The 22,250-nt window shown below is 41.9% G+C and overlaps 1 protein-coding gene across 2 annotated transcripts in view; it reads left to right on the forward strand.

Annotated features, from left to right (window-relative positions):
• Positions 1-2,894: 2,894 nt before the first annotated feature.
• Positions 2,895-22,250, forward strand: part of LOC106543703 (retinoblastoma-associated protein) — a 66,673-nt gene continuing 47,317 nt past the window's right edge. For both annotated transcript variants that reach the window (XM_087716688.1, XM_087716690.1), the window contains exons 1-5: positions 2,895-3,052; positions 7,950-8,052; positions 9,769-9,878; positions 14,791-14,925; positions 18,192-18,230. In XM_087716688.1, the coding sequence (XP_087572814.1) occupies positions 2,913-3,052; positions 7,950-8,052; positions 9,769-9,878; positions 14,791-14,925; positions 18,192-18,230 (527 nt within the window). In that variant the 5' untranslated portion in view covers positions 2,895-2,912. The remainder of the gene's footprint in view (positions 3,053-7,949; positions 8,053-9,768; positions 9,879-14,790; positions 14,926-18,191; positions 18,231-22,250) is intronic.

The following is a 22,250-nucleotide window of genomic DNA, read 5'->3' on the forward strand; positions in this document are numbered from 1 at the left end:
TCTGTGGTGGCATCTGGGGCCTTATCTTTACCACCATGGTGGTAAAAAATGGATGCAAAAAGAACATACATTTCATCTGGATTTTCTCTCTAAGCAGGAATTTGATTTTTTCCCCCAATTATATAAATCAGCCATTGAAAAGTCCTGCCGCGGTTGCCATAAATGTTGCAGAAAATAACGACTTAGACGTTTCAGGATCAAGAAGTTTATTTGGCAGCCAGGTTCAGAAAAGCTAGTCAAAGCAAGCATGTAACTTCTGAACAACTCTTCTAACGGGAGCACACATTCTTATACTTTGTCAAAAGCAGCACAACACGGAAATACTTAACCCATTTCTGATTGGTTACCTTGAGGAAAGAAGCCTTATAAGCAGATACTGTCTTGCTTCCCCTTTTGTCTGGGCCACAGGTATGGCACTCTAGTCTCATAATGGTTATCTGGTTATCACCTTTAAAGCCCTACATGGCCTAGGATGGATACCTGCGAGACCGTCTTCTGCCACATACCTCCCTTAGACCAATAAGATCGCACAGGATGGGACTTCTCCGGGTGCCTTCAGCGGGACAATGCCGGCTGGCGACACCTAGGAGTAGGGCCTTCTCTGTTGCCGCTCCGGCCCTATGGAATGAGCTGCCCCCAGAGATCCGGGCCCTCCCTACTCTCATGGCCTTCTGCAAAGCTATTAAAACATGGCTTTGCCAGCAGGCCTGGGGCCGTTGACCTCTTGATTGAGATCTGGCCCCTCTTGGATTGGGTGTATGTTGTGCTTTTTCTTAACTTTGTTGTGTCTCATTGTTTTAATTCTTTTAAATAATTTTTCATTTCTGTAAGCCGCCCAGAGTCCTTCGAGATTGGGCGGCCTAGAAATTCAATAAATGAAATGAAATGAAAATGAAATAATGGCTACAGGGCTTTGTAAGAACTTTAACTGAACTCTGCAGCTAGGCATTCACACTTCCTGTTCTTTTGCAAGCTTCAAACTCCGTCTTTTCCTTTATAATAACAAGATGAAAGGTCCCCCGAGAGGCTATCCAGCCTGACCCCGTATGTTCACTCTTAATGTCCAAATCTCACTTTATATCCTACTTTAGAAGAACTGAAAAAAGGGGAATAAAATCCAAATGTAGTTTATTATGGTCCAGATAGAAATAGTTAATAATAAAAACACAAAACAGGATAAGAAGGTTGGAATTGGTGGTGTTACTCAAGGTATTTTACAGGCTGTATAATGGATTTTGGTTATGTTCAAGGAAACTAAACCACTAATCTGATAACTAAATCACTGATCTAATCTGATTGCACATAAAAAGATCAAGTTTGTCAGGTAATTTATTAGACAAGTTTTATGAGCCTCATAGAAATATAGTGTAAGATATGAGCTGTAGTTTCAATAGCCTCATCTGCAGAGACCTAGTGATCTTTGGAATTTGTAGATTATATAATGAAAATATCTTGGTTTGAAAAATAGGCTTGAGAAACTATGTCAGATTTAAATAACCCTCCATCCAAACTCGTGGATTTTAAGTTTTGCTTTGGCTATAAGTGACTGGGCCAGTTACTCAGCCCAACACACCTCACATGGTTATTTTTGGGAAAACAGGAAGAAAAAGGTGTGTTGGATAGGTTTGCCGCCTTGACTTATTTGTAAAAGTAATAAAAGTGGATTACAAATATAAAAATTCTGTGGTAACACATTGTTTAACCCTTTAAATTATTGTAATTTTCGATTTGAACTAAGTTTTAAATTCGGATTACTTCTGTGTGAACATTTATTCACTTTGATTTGTGATCATGTGAAATTTTGATAAAAGTAGTTAGCTGATGATCGGTGGATTATGACTTCCATAGAACCAACCTTGTTGACTTGGTGAGGCAAAGCGACAAGTCACAACAAGTCTTGCATGGAGCGCACAAGGACATCAGCTTCCGCCCAGCAAAAAGGGTCGACAGCAATAATTGTTGGCACATCTACTGTTCAGCATAAAAGCAGTCACTAAACCAGTGGTAGTCAACCTGGTCCCTACCGCCCACTAGTGGGTGTTCCAGCTTTTATGGTGGGCGGTAGGGGTTTGCTGTAACTCTGCTTTATGAATTTTATAAAGTAAAATTACTTCCCTACTTTATAAAGCACCATGACTGTGGAACCGGTGGGCAGTTAGAAAATGTTACTAACAGAGATACAAAAGTGGGCGGTAGGTAATAAAAAGGTTGACTACCCCTGCACTAAACCATGTCAGTGGTTATTGGCTCCCATTAGGGAGCCTCCGGGACTTCAGCAGAAGGGCTAGAAAAGGGTAGCAGCAAACACTCCTGCCGTTAAAGCAACTTTTGACATCCACTTATTCTTCCCGGGTGGTCGCCTTCCTCCTTTCTTTGTGCCGGGCCTCTTAAGAGAGACTACGCAAGAACGGGTTTGATTCGCTGCTTCCCTCCTTCCCTGTTCCGAAAATGTTGCAGAGATAGAAACGCTGAGAATTAAAGCTTGGATTCACTCGTCACTCCGAGAAAATGTGACCAGTTTGGAACAAGGTTGGTGGGTGCAAGGCTGAAATAGAGTAAAATATTCTTTATTGACCAAGTGTGACTGGACACACAAGGAATTTGTCTTCGGTGCATATCCTCTCAGTGTACATAAAAGCTATACACGATAAATGAGGATCATATAGGATCACACCGTCAAGATCGCGAAAACCAGCTCCGCGCCCAGGAAGCCTCAGCTGAGTGCGAGCGCGTCCATCGATGTATCTCTATGGCAGGCTCCGCCGGAATGCTTCACCAGAAGTGACGTCTAGGGGAGGGGCGTGAAGCATTTTCCCGCGGTTTCGGAGACGGGCGGGGATGCTTTGAGGAAGGCGGCTACGATAGCGGCCGGGCTTTTCTGCAGCGGCGTCTAGGCTCCCGGGGCAACCTCTATGTGGCTGGAGACGTCGAACATGGCGCCGACCAGCCCCCCCCGGAAAATGGGAACTGTCCCCACAAGCCAGACGGACGACAGCTCCGAGTCCGCGGGGGAATCTGAAACGCCCGCCGCCGCCCCTCCGGCTCCTGACAGGTCAGTTCGGTAACTGTCGCCTGCGGGCGGAGGGTGGGGTTGGAGTGAGGCGTAGGGCAGCAAGAGCTGGGTCAGGGGAGAGGAGAGAGATCCGTCAGTGCAGCTCCTTTTAAGTGGCCCGTAGGTTGCCATCTTTTTTTCGGTGCAAGGAAGGAAGTTCGCGGCATCTACCTCTCGATTCCTCCTTGAATTAAGGGAATTATATTTCTGGGACTCATGGCTGCATTTGCCTCCCCCGAGCTTGTTTGTGACATCGAAAATAAAATAATCTAAATAAAATAAAATTAGCAATCGAGCCTTTCCCCGTTTTAAAAGCTGTCGCCCTTATTTCCTCTTGGAAATCGAATGGGTGGCAAACGAGGTCCCAAGAGGAGTGAAACAGCTTGATGGCTTGGAAAAGATGCTCAGGAGACCAAACATACATGTAAATAAACGCCCACCCTGATAGTGCTGAGTTTTGAGATCAATGATATTTAACAGAATAGAGGAATTACAGGTGTCATTCTCAGCTTTTGCCTTATTGATCAGATGTAATGGCTGCTAAGCATAGAATTGAGAACATCATGTTTCTCTCTCTTGTTGCCTGTGCAGCTTTCCTTTGTGGCCGTTAGGCTCATTATAATCTGAATTTTACCTGGGAGATAGATGACCTTGCAAAAGAAACAGAAAAAAATTTCTAAACATTGCCAAGTTCTTGAGATTTCTCTCTCCACAATAAATACCTGCAAACGACAATTGTGTGTGTGTGTGTGTAATATATATATATATATATATATGCAAGAAATTATATTGCAAAGGAAAGACAAACTCAAAATAATAATTACTGATTAAAATTAGTTTCCTGTAAAATCCTTTTCTCTAACTGCTATACTGTAAAAACCATACATTCTTCACAGATATATGACTACTCCTTCCCTAAAACAGTAATAGTAAAAGAAAAGCCAGGATGGAGATATCCTAGGAAGGGGTTAAACAGAAGAAGGAATAGAAAACCGGAGGAGAATAATATAGAAGTAACAACTGGAAAGAAGAAAGTACTTGTTTAGATATTATGGAAAATATTAAAAGATCACTTTAGGTGATCTTTTAAGAACACTTTATGTGATTTTCAAATCTATCCAGCTTTTCAGCAACAGTGTTTGCAGTCATATTAAAAGAAAACTGAGGGCAAGGCTGGTGGGAGATGAGCCCTCTCTTTCCAGGAGATAGTATTTGGTATTGGATTAGTAAAATTCAGATGAGCCATAGCTGCATTTTTAGAATAGTATAATTTGTTGTGAAAGTTTGAACCTAAGTTTGGCTAAATATTGGCTCCTTTTTTGTCGTGACTTGATGTTGGGCTTTGTTCAACAAGACTGGACTAGATTGGGAGCAGGCACAACAGGAGGGCGCACAACTCTTCTTTATAGAAAAGAGATTTGTTGTAGAAATGCTAAAGAAACATGAAAATGTCAGTGCTATGTATCAAGTGCCATTTACAGTGAAGTTAAATTTTAAATTGTGCCTTTTTTCTCCCATCCTGCAGGATGTAACAGACTTACTATAATCATTGTGAAGGTTGGGAGGAATATTTTCCACCTGTTCTTTTTGGTTAAATAACTAGTCTGGTTTCAGCCTGATTTTTTTCTGACGTTGTAAGAACTGTCTACGGCATCAAAATATTCTCCCAAAAGCCTTGGAAGAGAGGCAGTTTGATCTAGTGGTTAAGGCACTAGGCTAGAGACTGTGAGATTAACTTTCACCTTAGTCATGAAAGCCAGCTGGGTGACCATGGGCCAGTCATTTTCTCTCAGCTTAACTTGCCTCAGATGGGGAAATGGGGAAGAAAGGTGAGGTAGATATGGTCCCTGCCTTTAATTATTTGTAAAAATAATAAAGGTGGAATACAAACAAAATTATAGCTATTTGGAAAACTCTACATTCTGGAGTAATACATTAAGAAACTGCCAAATATTTTGATTGTTAGTGGCCAAAAAGAATGTTTCTGATGCAACATACCAGTTAACTTTAGTAGCATATGCTGCTAATAGAAACTAAAGTGTAATTGTGTTTCATTTTGCCTGAAATATCTTTAAGAATTATACGATTTAATCACCAATACTTGTAACCCACCTTTTTGTCAAAATGTGTCACAAAGTTGTCGTTACACCTCAACTTACAACAGTTTACTTAATGACTGTTCAAAGTTACAATGGCACTGAAAAAAGTGACATGACCATTTTCCACACTTATGACCAGGAGTGGGCTTCAGGGGGTACGCCTCGGTATGGACGTATTCGTTCGTCAAATTTAGCGTGTCTTCCAGTACCCGTTCTTCCAGAGGCCGCGTACTGGAATGCTCCTTCCCATTGCCTGCCCCCTTGCTCGCTCCCCCCGCCCACCCAGTCGCTGCTTGCTTGCCCTGCCCGTCCACACCAGGCTTGCCCCGCCAACAGCTGCCTCGTTACCAATAGGGGGTGGAAAATCCATGCAGAGGGAGGAAAACACATTCTCCACCTCCTCCATTGGAAACAAGGCAGCTGTCAGAGAGAAGAGGGCAGCGCACGCCATGTGGGCTTATGCAGCAGCTGAAGAAGGAACAGGAGGTGAGGATTCGGCTGTTGCAGCATGCTGTCCTCTTCTCTCTGACCAGGTACTTTTAACCATATATTATGGTCCTATGACTGCAGAATGCTGCAAAAAACCATAAATGCAGGCCAGTTGTTGAGTGTTTCAAATGTGATTGGAACACTCAACGAGGTGACCACAGTATGTGTGTGTCTATGTGTGAGTGAGTGAGAGAGAGAGAGACAGACAGACAGAGGCACAGAGAGAGAGAGAGAGAGGGAGGAAATCAAAGAGAGATAGACAGACACAGTGAGACAGACGGGGAGGGAGGGAGAGACAGACAGACACATACACACAGAGAGTGACAGAGGAAGGGAGGAGAGAGAGACACACACACACACACACGGAGTGAGACAGACAGACAGAGACACACAAACACACAGAGAGTGAGACACACACACACAGGGTGACAGATGGGGGGAGGGAGGAGAAAGAACAGACAGACAGACAGACACAGACAATGACAGAGAGAGACAGACAGAGGGAGGGAGAGAGAGAGACAAAGAGCCACACAGAGAGAGACCGACAGAGAGACACAGAGAGAGATGGAGAGAGACAGAAAGAAAAAGAGAGAGAAAGAGAAAGAAGAAAAGAAAAAGAAAGAAAAAGAAAGTGGGAAAGAGAGATGAAAGAAAGAAAGAAAAAGAAAGTGGGAAAGAGATGAAAGAACTAAAGAAAGAAAGAAAAAGAAAAAGAAAGAAAGAAAGAAAGAACGAAAAGAAAGAAAGAGAACTTATAACCACAATTGAGCCCAAAATTTTGGTTGCTTAACAAGAGCGTCGTTAAGTGAGTTTCACCACATTTTCCAAGTTGGCCATGCCCAGCCGGTCACATGACTGCTGAACCACTCCCACAAAACAGGACCCACCTACAGAATAGGTTCTAAAAATTTTTGAAACCCACCACTGCTTAAGACTGTTGGGGCATGCTGATGGCCACATGATTTACACTGGATGCTTGACAACTGATTCATATTTATGACAGTTGCGGTGTTCTGGGGTCATGTGACCATCTTTTGTGACCTGACAAGCAAAGTCAATGGGAACGTCAGATTCAATTAACAACCGTGTTATTAATTTAACAACTATAGTGATTCACTTAAATGTGACAAGAAAAGTCATAAAATGGGACAAAACTCACTTAACAAATTTCTCACTTAGCAACATAAATTCTGGGCTCAACTGTGGTCATACATTGAGGACTACCTGTATATGAACATATGTAGCTGAAGTTAGAAAAATAGAGCACAAGTTAAAAAAATAGTTTGATCTTTCTTCTAGTGCACATTTCTCAAGCCCAAACACTAATTTATGGGAGTAAGTAGTCTTGAAAACCCCAACTCTTTTTTCCCTTCCCTCCCACCCCCTTAACTGATAAGGTAGCTCCTGGAAGTTCATTTTTTTCCAGTCTCATTTTTATGCATATATGTATGTATATATTATAGACTGTCCATGACTAACAGTAATTGTATAGTTTAAAAACAAAAATGGGGGGAAAGAATGGCAGACTAATAGACCAAACATTCTAAGAGTCCCTTTATCCACTATAACCCATAGCCTGAGAATCTAAGGACTTGATTAAATAAGAGTATGTATGTATGTATGTATGTATGTATGTATGTATGTATGTATGTATGTATGTACTGTATTTCCCTGAAAATAAGACATGCCCTGCTAATAAGCCCAATTGGGCTTTTCAGAGCATGCACCATAATAAGCCCTCCCCCCAAAATAATCCCGCATGCGCAACCGGTCCCCGCCATTACCACTGTACCACCTACTGGTATAGCTTGTGGGGCAAAAAGAGGGCTCAGCGCAAAAACAGCGACAGGTGAAGCAAAGTGCTTCCACCTCCCGCCCTTCCCTCCCATGCAAAAAGAGCCTGCCGCAAAAACAGTGGCAGGCCAGCAATGCGATCACCCCTCCCGCCTGTTTCTTCTCGCGCAAAAAAACACCGTCCATCCCAATGGTAAAGGCAGATTGCCTGGTTCCCTTCCCCACCGTCCCTTTAGCAAGGGGTGGCAGGTGGTGGGGGGAGAAGTGAGGCGCACCTCTTACCTTTCCAGGTCTGTTGCATTCCTCGCCCCTTCACCCATTGAATCCCCTTGTAAAAAAAAAAACCTCATGAGTTCAATTCACGAGGTTTTTTGATAAATAAAAAAGTATTGGAAGTGAAAAGTCAGTACCTTATATGCCGAAATAAATAGTGTAGTACACATTCCACAAAATTATACAATCTGTCAAGTATCTAAAATATTCAGTTTTGTAAGTAACATATTTCTCTTTGCTAGGCTTTTGTTTGCTGAAACAGACTTTGTTTCCTTATGTGATGCTTTACGCATAACAGACAATGTGAGAATAACTGCTTGGAAGACCTATGAAAAAATGGATGTAGTGAGTATATCTTGCTTATTAAGTATGTAATTTTATTAACTAAAATCACAGTGTAATAACCATAATACATTTTGGACAATAATACAAATACATGTACATTCATCCCCCCTATTTAGTTTTTGTTTATATTTTTAGTACTATTTCACTTTTCTCATGAACTGAAGTTGATTTTAAAATAATATTAATTCACATCTGATAAAATCTAGACAGTTTTGTTTTGTAGTTCAAGTAGTGTTTAGTTTCTTGCTCTCCATGCTAAAATGATTGCAAAGTGCTAATATTTCAGAATTGCTTGTTGCTATTTATGGCCAGCAACTTCGATAACTTTGAATCCTTCCTTATGTAAACAGAAGGCCCATCTATAGGTAGACCTGTATTTATTTATTTAGGAGATTTATATTGCCGCCTATTCACACGTGGAGACTCGAGGTAGCTTACAAAAATATAAAAACATCATATAAAACCAATCAAAGAGAGAATCATATATAATAAAATAACCCCCTGCCCTGGCGACAACACATACGAGCCATTTAATGGGCTCCATCTCACTCTGCGTTCCCCAGGCCTGCTGGCAGAACCAGGTCTTAAGTGCTTTCCAGAAGAGTGTTAGAGTGGGGGCCATTCTAATCTCTGGGGGAATGATGCTCCAGAGACAGAGCCACCACAGAGAAAGCCATTCTTCTGGGTCCCACCAGGTGTATCTCCCTCGGGGATGGGACCTGCAATATTGTTTGATTTCTCGCTCTGGTGCATCAGGTAGATGTGACCGGCAAGAGACGGTCCCTCAGATAACCTGGTCCCAAGCCATGAAGGGCTTTAAAGATGACAACCAGCACCTTGAATTGTACCTGGAAGCAAATCGGCAATCAGTGCAGCTCCCGCAGGAGAGATGATACATGTGCACACCAAGGTCTGCACAAAACCATGTGTGGTGCTGCATTTTGCCCCAACAGGAGCTTCTGGATGCTCTTCAAGGGCAGCCCCAGGTAGAGCATTTTGCAATAGTCAAGACGGGAAGTGACTGGGGCATGAGTGACAGCAAGTAGGTATTGTTGGTCTAGGAAAGGGTGTAACTGGTGCACAACCCGCAGTTGAGCAAAGTCCATCCTGCCCACAACTGCCACCTGCTCTTTGAGCAGGAGTCGAGAGTCCAGGAGAACCCCTAGATTATGCACAGGGCCATCCAAAGCCAAAGGTGACGAGTTTCCTTGGGCCAAAGAACCCCAAACCCAAAGCTATTCAGTCTTGCCAGCGTTTAGTTTCAATCCATTGCTCCCCATCCAGTCCCTAATAGCCTCCAAGCACTGCGAGAGGGAGGATATGGCATCACTTAACTCACCATGGGCTGAGACATATAGCTGAGTGTCATCCATTTTTTCCTATTATCTCCCTTTTCTTTTGGTGCAATAACCTTCAATATTTGATTGATCCTAAAAAGCACATTCTTAAGTATTGCTGAGTTATTCCTATATTTGAAATAAAAATAGCTTAAAAATTATTTTGAGTTCCCCATACATACAGCAACAGCAATTGCCTTTTATAAACTGATAGATGTTGGTCCACTTACTTTGATAATAGAATATATGATGATAAGCTATATAAATATAACTGCAAAAGTTCTATGTAAAACAATTATATTGAACATAAATTTTGATCTGATATTGTTCATTATATTACAGCTCTAAATAATACAACTGAGCTAACCTTTTTTCCTAGGAGAGCCAGCTAAAAAAAGAATTGTGGGGCATCTGCATTTTTATGGCTGCAGTTGACCTGGATGAGATGACATTCACTTTTACAGAACTTCTGAAATGTTTAAAAATTAGGTATGTTTGTGTCCACATAGATCTGTAAAGTTATGCAATTATAGTTATGTCTGTTTGACATTAAAGAATACATAAATTTTATTTAGAGTCATGAAGAGAAGCATCTTTTATATTGCCTTAAATGATCTATATGAGTGTTCATAACCAGTAATTAATAAATTACATGTTAAAGTAGTAGGATTGCTAATTTTGAGGGAAACCGGATTAAGACATTTAAGTGTTCTACCATCTTGTTTAGCCTCTCTCCCACTGCTATTTGAGCCTCTTGAAGAAACTATTCATTTATACATATCCCTCACATTGTTTCCCTCTAGGATAAACAAAAGCATGCAGAGTTCAAAAAATGAGTAAAATCTAGTTAACCAAAGAAATTAAAAGCGTGAGATAAAGGAAAAGGAAAAACTACTACTACTACACATCTTAATATCTTTCTGTCTTTTGATACTTGCTACTGCTCATTGGCTTGCTCATTCATACATGACCTCATAAATTACCATAATACAGTCATCACTTTTAAGCATCTTATCAATACCATCCAACCAGAATTTTCTTAGTTGTTCCCTTCTTTTCAATCTATTCATTCATCCATTTCAGTAATTCTGCTCAGTAATACAGAATTATGTAAGGCACACTTACATACTGTAGTTCTTTTCATTTTATTCCAAGCATCTTCCACATCATCTTTCCTTACTTTCATTTTTTATTCATTCCGTTGGGTAATTATTTTATTTAGTTAATCATATTTATATAGCCACTCATCTTATAGTGAACGTGGGTAGCGTACCTCATAAAGCAATCAAAATATGTACATAAAAAACAGTAAAACACCCAATTAAAATTAAAACAAAAACAAGTAAAAATGAGTAAACATGTAGCAAATATACATAAATATACCCTAACTGTCATAAAGCAGCGGTCCCAACCATTCTGGCTTTGAGGACCTGGGAGAAGGGGAGAGGGGATGGTTTTGCGCATGCACACACTGCTTGTGCAAATCCAACTTTGCCTGCTTGCCTGCTGCTTACACAACCAAATTCCCAATAGACTGTGGCCCAACACTGGGCCATGAACTGGCGATTGGGGACCCCTGTCATAAAGCCATGTGATTGAAAAAAATGTTTTAAAGGCCTCAAAGGCCAACAGGGTTGGGGCCAGTCTCTTCTGCGTTGGGGGCGGGGAGATGTTCCATAGGATGGGATCACAGAAAAAGGCTTTTCTTCTAGGTACTGCCCAGTGGAACTCCCTGCTTGATAGGACACGCAGCATACTCTCCTGTGGATCTGATAGGATAGATGTACAGTAAGTGGGGAGAAGAATTAGATATTGGTAGATTTGTTTTGAATGCCAGCATTTCAGGATGTTTATTCATTTGGATAAATCTCTACAGAATATAAATGTAAAAATATAACAGATGAAAGTCTGACAGAATCAGAGCTGGATACAAAGGTGGCTTGAAGTTCTAAACATGGGACAAGCCATTCTGGAGGACCACCAAGAATGGATGTGTAAAAACATGAGCACAGAAGCAAAGAAAAGAAGTGAAAGAAAAAAGAGAAAAAGTATGATTCTGGATGAAAAAATATTAAGACAGATTATTTGATATTTGAGGAAACTGCTTTTATTTTCTCTATACTCTGGATCATAAATTGTGGATGTCACCACTATATATTTGTAGCATCATGTATATCCACAACTTCAATGACACTGTTTCATACTTTCTGATACATGTTTTAGCAATTTTATTTATAATTCTGTACTTCCAGTTCTTTGTATTCATCAACTGTACTCTACAAAATCAGTTCCTCTTCATACCTGTTACATCAGTGCAGCAGTTGACTGCCATTGATTCTTTTGATCTTATGGGATGATTTTTTTCAACTTCAAAGTTCAGCCTATTGCTCTGGGATTTTTTGATCATCACAATTCAACTACTAGCAAAGTACTTAACTTTTTTGGGCTAGACATTAAAGGTAAAGGTTCCCCTTGCGCATATGTGCTAGTTGTTCCTGACTCTAGGGGGTGGTGCTCATCTCCATTTCAAAGCCGAAGAGCCAGTGCTGTCCAAAGATGTCACCGTGGTCATGTCTAAATGCTGAAGGAACGCTGTTACCTTCCCACCAAAGGTGGTCCCTATTTTTCTACTTGCATTTTTACATGCTTTCAAACTGCTAGGTTGGCAGAAGGTGGGACAAGCTCACTCCATTACCCGGTGCTAGGGATTTGACCTGCTGAATTGTTGACCTTTCTGATTGGCAAGCTCAGCGTTTTAGCCTCTGAGCCATCACGTCCCTATGACTAGACATTACTGACTGATATAATAAAATTATTCTTAGTTGATTGGTAATATTCAATCAATAGCAACATTTAAAAGTACAAAAGCAAAGCAAAGAAAATAGATAATATGGCAACTAACAAAATAATTCACAAAATAATATTTATTATTCTATTACTATATTAATACATCTATATAAATCGGGTAGAACAATGGCTGATGACCTCTTTCTATCGGTCCACCATAGAAAGAGTTCCCACATATCGTATTACAGTATGGTATGCTGGTTTAACAGCTGCGGACAGGAAGGCACTACAGAGAGTGATCAATTTGGCACAAGAAACCATTGGTTGCCTTCTGACACCACTGGATGACATCGCCAGATCTCGCTGCTTTAGCAGAGTAAGGAAGATACTCAGAGATGATTCACACCCTGGTCAGTGTCTCTTTGCACTTCTACCATCAGGCAGAAGGCATGAAAGTATAGCCAGCCAAACAAACAGGTTTAAAGATAGTTTCTATCCGTGGGTTGTGAGACTTAAATACAACCACAATCACTCCATGCACACACTAGTTTTCTTTCTTTTTCTTTTTTCGTTTCTGTTATAATTTTGCACCAGTGAAGTTAAAACCAATTTCATTGTATTTAAGTACAATGACAATAAAGATTATACTTATACTTACTTATACTTATAATCCAGATAATGTAGATCTAAACCTTAATTGTGTTGTTTATTTATCAGCACAAATACAACACAAATGTAACAAGGGCAACAGTAAAAATATTGGGTTTCTGTCTGGATGGTCTCTTGTGACGAGCCGATAGACAGAGAATGGAAGCAGTCTGCTTCCTCCCATATTTGGGCATACCAGTGGTTGTGACACTAATTACAAACCTTAATTGGTATATATATTAAAATATATATAGTCTCCCAGGGAATTCTATTAGGAGCAAAATGAAAATAAATCTAATGTCCCTATAGAATTTATAATGTAATATGTCTGAGATGGTTTCAACTTCCTCCTCACCCCATGAGCAAATAGGATCATTTATAAAGATTTTACTACACTTGCCTTGGTGGAAGAATGTTGAACTTAGGGAAAGTTGGATTTAACAAAAATTACTCTTAATTGTTATTTATCTTGGTTGAAGAACTGTATAATATACAATAAACCTTCTGAAAGTTGACCACCCAAGGGATTGAAGGAAAGTGGTCAACATATGGAACGACTGTACTGATATGTAGACACGCCTCATTTTATTATACAGCTTTTATTAGAGAATGTCATACAGAAACACACATAGTGAAAACACAGGAAATTAATTCATACAACACTGTATCATACAAAATCAATACATTTAAGTATGTATTGTCATGATTTGTTCATTCTTTCTGAAAAAAAGTCAATTTTAGTCTGTTTCTTACTCTTTATGAAGGTAAGAGGAGAAAGCACTCTCAGTGCTAGTTATACCATTCACCATACCTGGGCATTTTTCCACGGAAATGACTTTAACTGCATTATCAAATGACTGACATCCTCTTCTTTCAGAATATTTAATTCCTCACTTAATTCTTCTGCTTCATCAGCTGCTTCCAGCACTTTTCCACTGGGTTGTACCTTGGTCAATACTGATTGGAAAATTGCTTCTGGGTCAGATTCATTGCGGATTACCACATCGTCATCCATTGCAACAGAATCTTCAAAATCTACTCCCTCGAATTCCACCATGGGAGGTAGACTGTCTAGCAGGGCTGCAACATCTTGCCCTTGGGTTGTAACAAATCCAGCTTTCTTGAAGCACTTCTGTATTGTTTCAGGCTGAACTTTATTCCAAGCAGAAAAAATCCAGAGAATTGCATCTAGAGCAGTAACTGATGAAACAGATAATTTTGCTTCTGCACACGAACCATAGTTTTGAATTTTAGAAATGACCCACTGCAGAAGCTGGGCTCAGTAGTGCATTTTGAATGTTTTGATTATGCCTTGCTCAAGAGGTTGAATTTCTGATGTAGTTTAATGGCTCAGATATGTCTGTGTTATGTGTGTATTTGTTTTATTTTATCATTGGATATTTTTTATTGATCCGGAAAAAGGAAAAAAAATGAAGTGCAAAAAAAAAAAGACTGTGCAATTTGTATTATGAAATGAATCCATAATTATCATTGTTAAACTGATGAATCAAAGTCCAAAATATTGTATTCTTTGATAGTCTTGAAAGAAATTCATTGCTACCAATTCTGCATTTAACTTTACTTGCCTTGGTGCAGACTGGACTCAACAGGTCAAGTTGAGTAAATTAATATTATTGTGTGTCATGCTCCAGGTGGTCAAGATACAATTTACAGAATTGGATTATATAGAGAGGTTGGTTTTCTATTGTGCATATATAGTGTATGCCCAGTCTACGAAAATTAGGTTAATTTAGGGAGATGGTCAACTATGGAGATTTTACTGTAATTATATTTGTTAGGGTGTGAAAACATCAGACATGAGACAGATAGTATACTAACAGAAAATATCAGACATGAAAACAAAGTCGCTGTTATAATATGGAATATAATATAGGAATGGGAAAATTTAATTTAGTAAACGTTAGAAATGAATGATTTGGTTGCTCTCTTTCTATTTTTCTTGCAGTGTATGCAAATTTCTGCACTTGATTAAAGAAATAGATGTCAACATGGATACAATTAGTGCTAAAATGGACTGTACTATATCACGTCTGCAAAGGAAATATGATGTACTCTTAGTACTCTACCAAAAGTTTACAAGGTAAAATATTCATTATCTATTGCATTTTGAAATTTAGATTTCTTTAAAAAGGAGTTTATGCTTAAGCAATACTTAAATATATGTTATGAAATAGCTTTATTTATAATTGCTGGTAAGAAAATTAGGACAAATGTTTTTAATATTATTGCTGTGAAATTTAAAGGTTGTTGTTTGAATCAGAACCAGGAATCACATTATTATTTCACTTTTGTACTATTAACAATTGTTAAAAAAGGAAACTTGTAGCTTAATCCTGAACTTTCTGACTTGTTCACCATCTAATGTATATTTGAAGAAGAAAACATTATAAGGGGTATTTCTGATTTCCAAGTTTTTTTGCCCTTTGGGGTTAAAAATAAAATAAGTACTAACTACTAAAAGACTATATAAACTGTTTAACTATACCCAGATACCTTGACCCCCATAGAGAAAGCATTCAGGGCAAAAATAACCCAAATGTTGACTTATGGTGTGGAATTTTGGCCACCTTACTTGAACAAGTAGAGACCTATTTCTTAAGAAACTGACAACACATACCAGCTCCTGTGGTCAGAGCAGAAACAGATATCCATTCCATACATAGTCAATCAGTAATTAAAGTTTTCACATACTGATAGTCTATAGGCTACCCAAATACAAGTAGTCCTCAACCTATGATCCCAGTTGAGCCCAAAATTTCTGTTGGTAAGCAGGACAGTTAGATACAATAACTTTATTGTCATTTTGAATGTATACTAATTGGCATACATTAAAATGAAATTTCATTGCATACAGCTCTCAAAGGATCACTCACCACCTCCAATATACACTATATAAACATGACAAAATAAATAAATGCAAAATTATGCATATACCCAAATATTTTATATGACACAGAGAAACAACACAGTCTAGTTCGGATGTATATATGTGCATGGTGAGAAAAACAAATCTTGCTAGTTTATCAGATGGATGGCATAGGGAACAAAGCAGTTACAGAATCTGGTAGTCTTGTTAGAAATACTTGGAAACATCCGCCCAGAGGAGAGCAACAGAAACTGACTGTGAAGTGGGTGTGTGGGGTCTCTAACAATGCTTTGCGCTCTAAACACATAGTGTTTATAAGCAGTATCCTGAGTAACAGGAAGTGAGCTTCCTATAATAATCTTGGCTGTCCTTACCACTCTGTATGGATTTTCTTTCTGAGGCACTGCTGCCACCAAGCCAAACAGTGATGCAGTTTATTAAAACACTTTCAATCGTGCCTCTGTAAAAAGTGGCCAGGAGAGGGGGAGAAAGATGTGCTCTCATCTGATGCAGGAAATGCAAATGCTGGTTTGCACACTTCACTAAGGATGACATGTAGAAAGACCAGTTCAGATTGCTAGTTATCTGCACCCCCAGATACTTAATAGTGTTGACTACCTCGACAGCTGCATCCTTAATACTGAGTGGAGTATAACCATACCAGCTCTTTCTAAAATCTAGTTGTGAGTTTTGTCCCATTTTACTACCTTTCTTGTCACATTGTTAAGTGAATCACTGCAGTGTTAAGCTAGCAGCATGGTTCTTAAGTGAATGTGGCTTTCCCATTGACTTCTCAGAAGATCACAAAAAGTGATTGCATTACCCTGAGTAACCATCCTAAATACATACTAGGTTCTCTAATAGTGAATGTTGGTTTTATTATATTCTTTTTATAATATAATATTTTTACTATGAGTTTTATTATTTTATATTGTTCATCACTTAATTTTTAAATAAGTAAAAATATTTTAACATGAACATACATTGATGGATGTAATATGAGATGTAATAAGTTAGAGTTTTGCTTTTTTTTAGTTTGATAACAGCTAAGTGTTTATAACTTTTTTTCTTATGCTCTGAGGACTGCCAGATCACCTCAAGAACATAGTCAGCAAGGGCCCTTCCTGTTGAATTATGAATCCTGAGGTCTGCTTCGTAAATTTTTCAAAAATGATAAATAATCCTATTTTGCATCAGCCCAGTTTCACTAAAATTACTTTTGCTACTATAATCAGTCCTGATTATCCCCCAGAGGAAAACCATCTCTTCTAAGCTATTATAAATACCGTATTTTTTGGAGTATTAGACAGAAGAAAAGCTTTTGCAATCGGGAAGGGAATAGTGGAGCTGCCACCCGAAAAAGCTTTCTTCTTGATACCAAAAACTCTGGTGTGCTTTGGCTCCTATCACCAAGTACCGGTTTCAAAGCTGGAGGATTCTCCTCCCTACTCTTCCCATTACAATGTTTTCTGATAGGAGAACCACATGGATCACTCCCCTGACAACTGGCCTGCAAGGACCACTTGAACAGGATTGGGGGGATGGATTCCCCCATTCCACACTCTTTCCACCCCTCCCCCGAGCTCCCCTCTGAGCTCTTCCCCACTATGCGTAGACAAAGGCAAAGCAGCCAGCGGCAGGGGAGAGGGGGGAACCCAGCTGTGGCAGCTTCCCCATCCAGATGGAGCACAATCAGAAGCGGAGGCAGTTCACCTTCCACTCGAACGGCTGTCATGATAATAAAGTCGTTCTATTGTATGAATGTAAGGAAAAGGGTGGTGGATCTTCAACCGGATGTGCAGAAGGCAGCAGATCTGAAATGAAGATCACGGCAACTGCCTCCTGCGCAGTGCCTGCTTCGTCAACCAAATCCTGACTCCCATGCTCCTCAGAGCCCCTTCGGGTGTAGCGGGCTTGCTGGGAAGCTGGGCAACGTGTTTATGAGATGGCAGTGTCCAGAAGGACTAAAGTGCTGCATCTCTATTGGGCTTGCTGCAAGAAAGCCAGGCTTTCAATGCCTACGGTTATAAGTAGGAAGATGGGATATCTCGGGAGTGGAGACTTTGGTGCCAAGTCCTTCTTCTGCTCCCATGAAAATCATACTCCACCCCACCCTCTCCAGTTAAATAGAATAGTGTGATAGGGTTTGTTTTAAATGGATAAAAAGATTGTTATCAAAACAAGTGGAAGTGAGGATCCCCACTGCCTGGAACCACTTGAAAATGCGAAGCACAGAGGCGGCGGTGGTGTGTCGCAATCCCTGCAGCCTGGAACAGCTGATTGGTGGTATTCCACCCACTGTTTGCTGCAAGGATGCTAGCCAGATTTATACTGATGGATGCTGGTAGGCAGAGGCAGAAACTTTTTTTCTTGTTTTACTCCCCCCAAATTAAGGTGCGTCTTATACTCTGGAAATTATGGTATATTAAGGTGTAATTTCAAATTTTATAACCAGATGTGTTCATTTCTGTTGTTTTTAGGACTTGCGAAATTATTTGCATTGACAAGCCCAATGATCAGTAAGTTTGTTTTCATAGAATAAAAATGGTTAATGTTATTATTATAAAACTTATTATTTCAAATATTCAGGGTAAGGACAAATGAATGAGCAGATAAGTATAGGGTTGTTAGCTGATGTTTTCTTTAAATGACAAAGAATCTGATTTTAAATGTTACCTTTGCAATTAGTGATGGAGAAGTAAGAATAACTTTAAGAAATACTATTACCATAATTAGATATCTTGAAATAAATTCAGAAGATAAACTAAGAAGTATAGCTATTCATCCAAGTTGATGGTACAAGAAAATGAAAACTATTGCTCCTATCTTGAATTTTTATGAGTTCTTTTTTTTTTTTGTACAGTATGTGTCAAGTTTTTATTTATTTATATATCAATATTTTAAATACAGTGTATTGTCTGGGCACATTTTACGAAAGACAAGAAAGAAAAAACGACCGTTGACTTACCTTAACGGTCCTTCTATGTGCGCCGCGAGGGGAATCCAAGCATGGGTTAACTTTGTCCATTAGCCTTGAGACTGAATTATGCAAATTACTGGCCACACCTTCTCTGACTGGACTGGTTCAGTTTTGCACGAAGAATCAGTCGGCTTGAGAGAAACAAAATAAGTCTAGAAGTCAAGGTAAGTCAGAATGTCATAGGAAAAATGGAAGTCCAGGCCCAGAACAGCTGAAGCCGAAGGTGGGGTTGGATTCCCCTCGCAGCGCACATAGAAGGACCGTTCAGGTAAGTCAACGGTCATTCTGTGCGCTGTTTGGGGAATCCAAGCACGGGACACGCCAAAGCATTAGAATTCAGGGGCGGGAGCGAGGCTGGTTTGGTGCCGTAGCCGAAGAAGCTACCCTTTGCAGCACGTCCAAAGGATGCCTGAGCCGAGGCATAAACGTACTCTTGTAGTGACGGATAAAGGGTGACGGCGATGACCAGGTCGCTGTCCTGCAGATGTCCTCCACCAAGGCTTGCATTGCCCAGGCAGCCGTTATGGCCGTGCTCCTGGTAGAATGGAGAGTGATATGACTGGGAACTGGTCGGGACTGATGCACACCTTCAACCAGTGGCCGATGGTATGCGATGATGCCTTTTGGCCCATGGTGGCAGGTTGGAAAGACACAAACAGGGGCTCCGTCCTTCTGAACGACGCCATAGTACGACCCTGCTTGGATGGAAAATGCAGAGGTCATCCTGGACAGAGAGCACCGCCAACTCGGACACATGTCTGGCCGATGTGATGGCTACTAAAAAGATAGTCTTAAGAGTCAGTAACCTGAGGGAGATGGTCCGAATAGGCTTGAATGGAGCCGCTGTAAGGGCATTGAGTACTAGGGAGAGGTCCCAGGTGGGGTAGTGATGAATGATAGGCAGAGTAAGGTTTGCTGCTTCCTTCAGGAAGGCCTGCACCCCTGGGTGTTGAGCTAGGGGGTGGCCCCGTCCACCGCCAATCACAGTAGACAGAGCCGCAATTTGACAGTGGAGGGTGTTAGGTGTTAGGCCTTTGTCCATGCCCAACTGTAGGAAGTCCAATACCTGCAGTATGGTTGCCCCGGTGGGTCCGCACCTGTTGCTCGACACCATCTGCAGAAGCCACGCCAGGTAGCCTCGTAGATGAAGGTTGTTGACAGGCGGCGAGCTGCCTGGATCGTGGAGATGACCTTATCAGAGAAATGCTACTGACTCAGGATCGTCTGCTCACGTGCCACACGACTAACTGTAACAGCTGTGGATTTGGGTGGGTGAGTGCTCCTTGCGAGAGGGATATCGGGTCGTCTGGAATTCTCCATGGACGTGATATGGACAGATGGACGAGGTCCGCATACCAGGAGCGCCATGGCCACATCGGTGCGACCAGCAGCACCTCTGCCCGTTCTGCCAGAATCTTCTGGATGACCAGCCGTACAATTGGCAGAGGCAGAAAGGCATAAAGGAGGCCCTCCGGCCAAGGGCTGCAGAGGGCGTCGGTGCCTTCCGCCCTTGTACCTGGTGTAAAATCGTGGCAGGTGTGTGTTGTCAGGTTGAGCGAACAGGTCCACCTGCGGGTGACCAAAGCGGCGGAACAGTTCTCAGAACAGGGCTGGGTGCAAGCGCCACTCCACCTGATCCACCGTGGCCCTGCTCAACCAGTCTGCTTGGATGTTCGCAGTGCCTGATATGTGTTCCACTCGGACTGACAGCAGATGGTTTTCCGCCCAGTGGTGCAGATGTTCTGCTTCCATCATCAGGGATTTGGAGCTCGTGCCCCCTTGGTGGTTGACATGCGCCTTGTAAGCCATGTTGTCGATGAGTATCAACACCAATGTTCCCTCTAGTTTTTTTTCAGTGTGAGCAGAAAAGTATAGTGTTTGAGTGGCACATTTTCATGCCTGAGCACCTGACAACAACGAAATCAGTATTATTTGACACTCAAAGTTATGTTTATTCAAGGTACCCACTTAATTAAAAGTGTTATATCAGTATCACTTAACAACATTCCTGCTTAGCATCCAAAATGTTGGCTCAGAAAGTCTGGCATTTGAAGCACGCAAGTCTTAAAGCTGTTGTTACAAGATCCTTGCACCCCTAACCCTTTAGAAAAAAACACCCAGGGGTCTTCAAACCTGACAGCTTTAAGACTTGTGGACTTCAACCCCCAGAATTCCTCCTCCAGTCATGTTGGCTCAGAAACTCTGGCATTAAAGCATGCAAGTCTTAAAGCTGTCAAGTTACAAGATCCTTGCACCCATAACCCTTTAGGAAAAAAAACCCAGGGATTTTCAAACCTGACAGCTTTAAGACTTGAGGACTTCAAATCCCAGAATTCCTCCTCCAGTCATGTTGCGGCGAAGTCATCTGCGTGGATCTGCTCCATCTTCGGTTTTTTTCAAAGGGGCTAGGTCTGTCGCTGAAGATGCCAACGAGTCCCCGCCGCCACTAGAATAACTGCTGCCGCCTCCTCCTCCTCCAACAGCACCACCACATTTGCTGCCTGGCGCTGCAGCTGAGATGAAGCCGCCAAAGCTTCCACTGGCGCCCCCGCCCATGGCAGCGGTGGCGGTGCCTCCCCCTCTGCTCGGAGCACCTCAGCTGGACTCCGCGTTACCCCTGCCGCTGCCTCCACTTCCGCCGTGCTTTTGAGAAGCCATGAGGCCTTTTTTTCCTGCTCCCACCCCCTCCGCTGCCTTCCTACTGGCTCCCGCGGCCTCATGGCTCCTCAAAAGCACGACGGAGGAGGAAGGGGGAGGGATAACACGGGGCTCAGCTCAGGTGCTCCGTGTGGAGGGGGAGGCACCACTGCCATGGGCAGGGGTGCTGGTGGGAGCTTTGGCGGCTTCACCTCAGCCGCAGTGTCGGGTGGCAAATCAGGCAGTGCTGTTGGAGGAGGAGGAGGCGGCAGCAGATATTCTGGTGGCGGCAGGGGCTTTGGGGGTTCATTTCAGCCGCAGCGCCAGGCGCAAGCGGCTAGGATTGGCCGCCCACAAAGGACCTCCCCGGGCTTGCTTTGCTGAACACGGGACGACTAATGCTAGTTTGAGCGGCCGCAGCCGACGCAAACTACCATCAGTCGCTCCATGCTCATCAAAACAAGTCTGGGGAGATCCTTTGCGAGTGGCCAGTTCTAGCCGCCTGCAAAGGACTTCCCCGCGTTTGCTTTGCTGAACACGGGGCGACTGACAGTAATGAGCAGCATAGCTGGCGCCTAGGAGGTCCTAGGAAACCGGCTGTGCTGTGTAGGCTCCTGCCACTGTCCCCGCACCCATGCTAACCCTAGATTTTCTGAGGCCCCTCAGCTTCCGGAGCCTGTGACATAAATCACTGCGCGGCAGTTAGAAACTGCCATGCACCTTAGAAGGAACAGTGATCAACACATGGTTGGATGTAACCAGGTCTCGAAACTCTCGGAGGGCTAAGCGGATAGCCCGTAGCTCCAGCCGATTGATGCTGTTGCTTAGCTCCTGGACAGTCCAATGACCCTGTGCCATTCGGTCCAGGGCATGGGCCCACCACCCGAATTGGCTCGCATCCGTTGTAACTACAATCCGCTCC

The sequence above is a fragment of the Thamnophis sirtalis genome, unplaced genomic scaffold (genome assembly GCF_051295495.1).
Source record: "Thamnophis sirtalis isolate CommonGarterSnake01/CBP01778 unplaced genomic scaffold, rThaSir2_p1.2 scaffold_5, whole genome shotgun sequence".
NCBI lineage: Eukaryota > Metazoa > Chordata > Lepidosauria > Squamata > Natricidae > Thamnophis > Thamnophis sirtalis.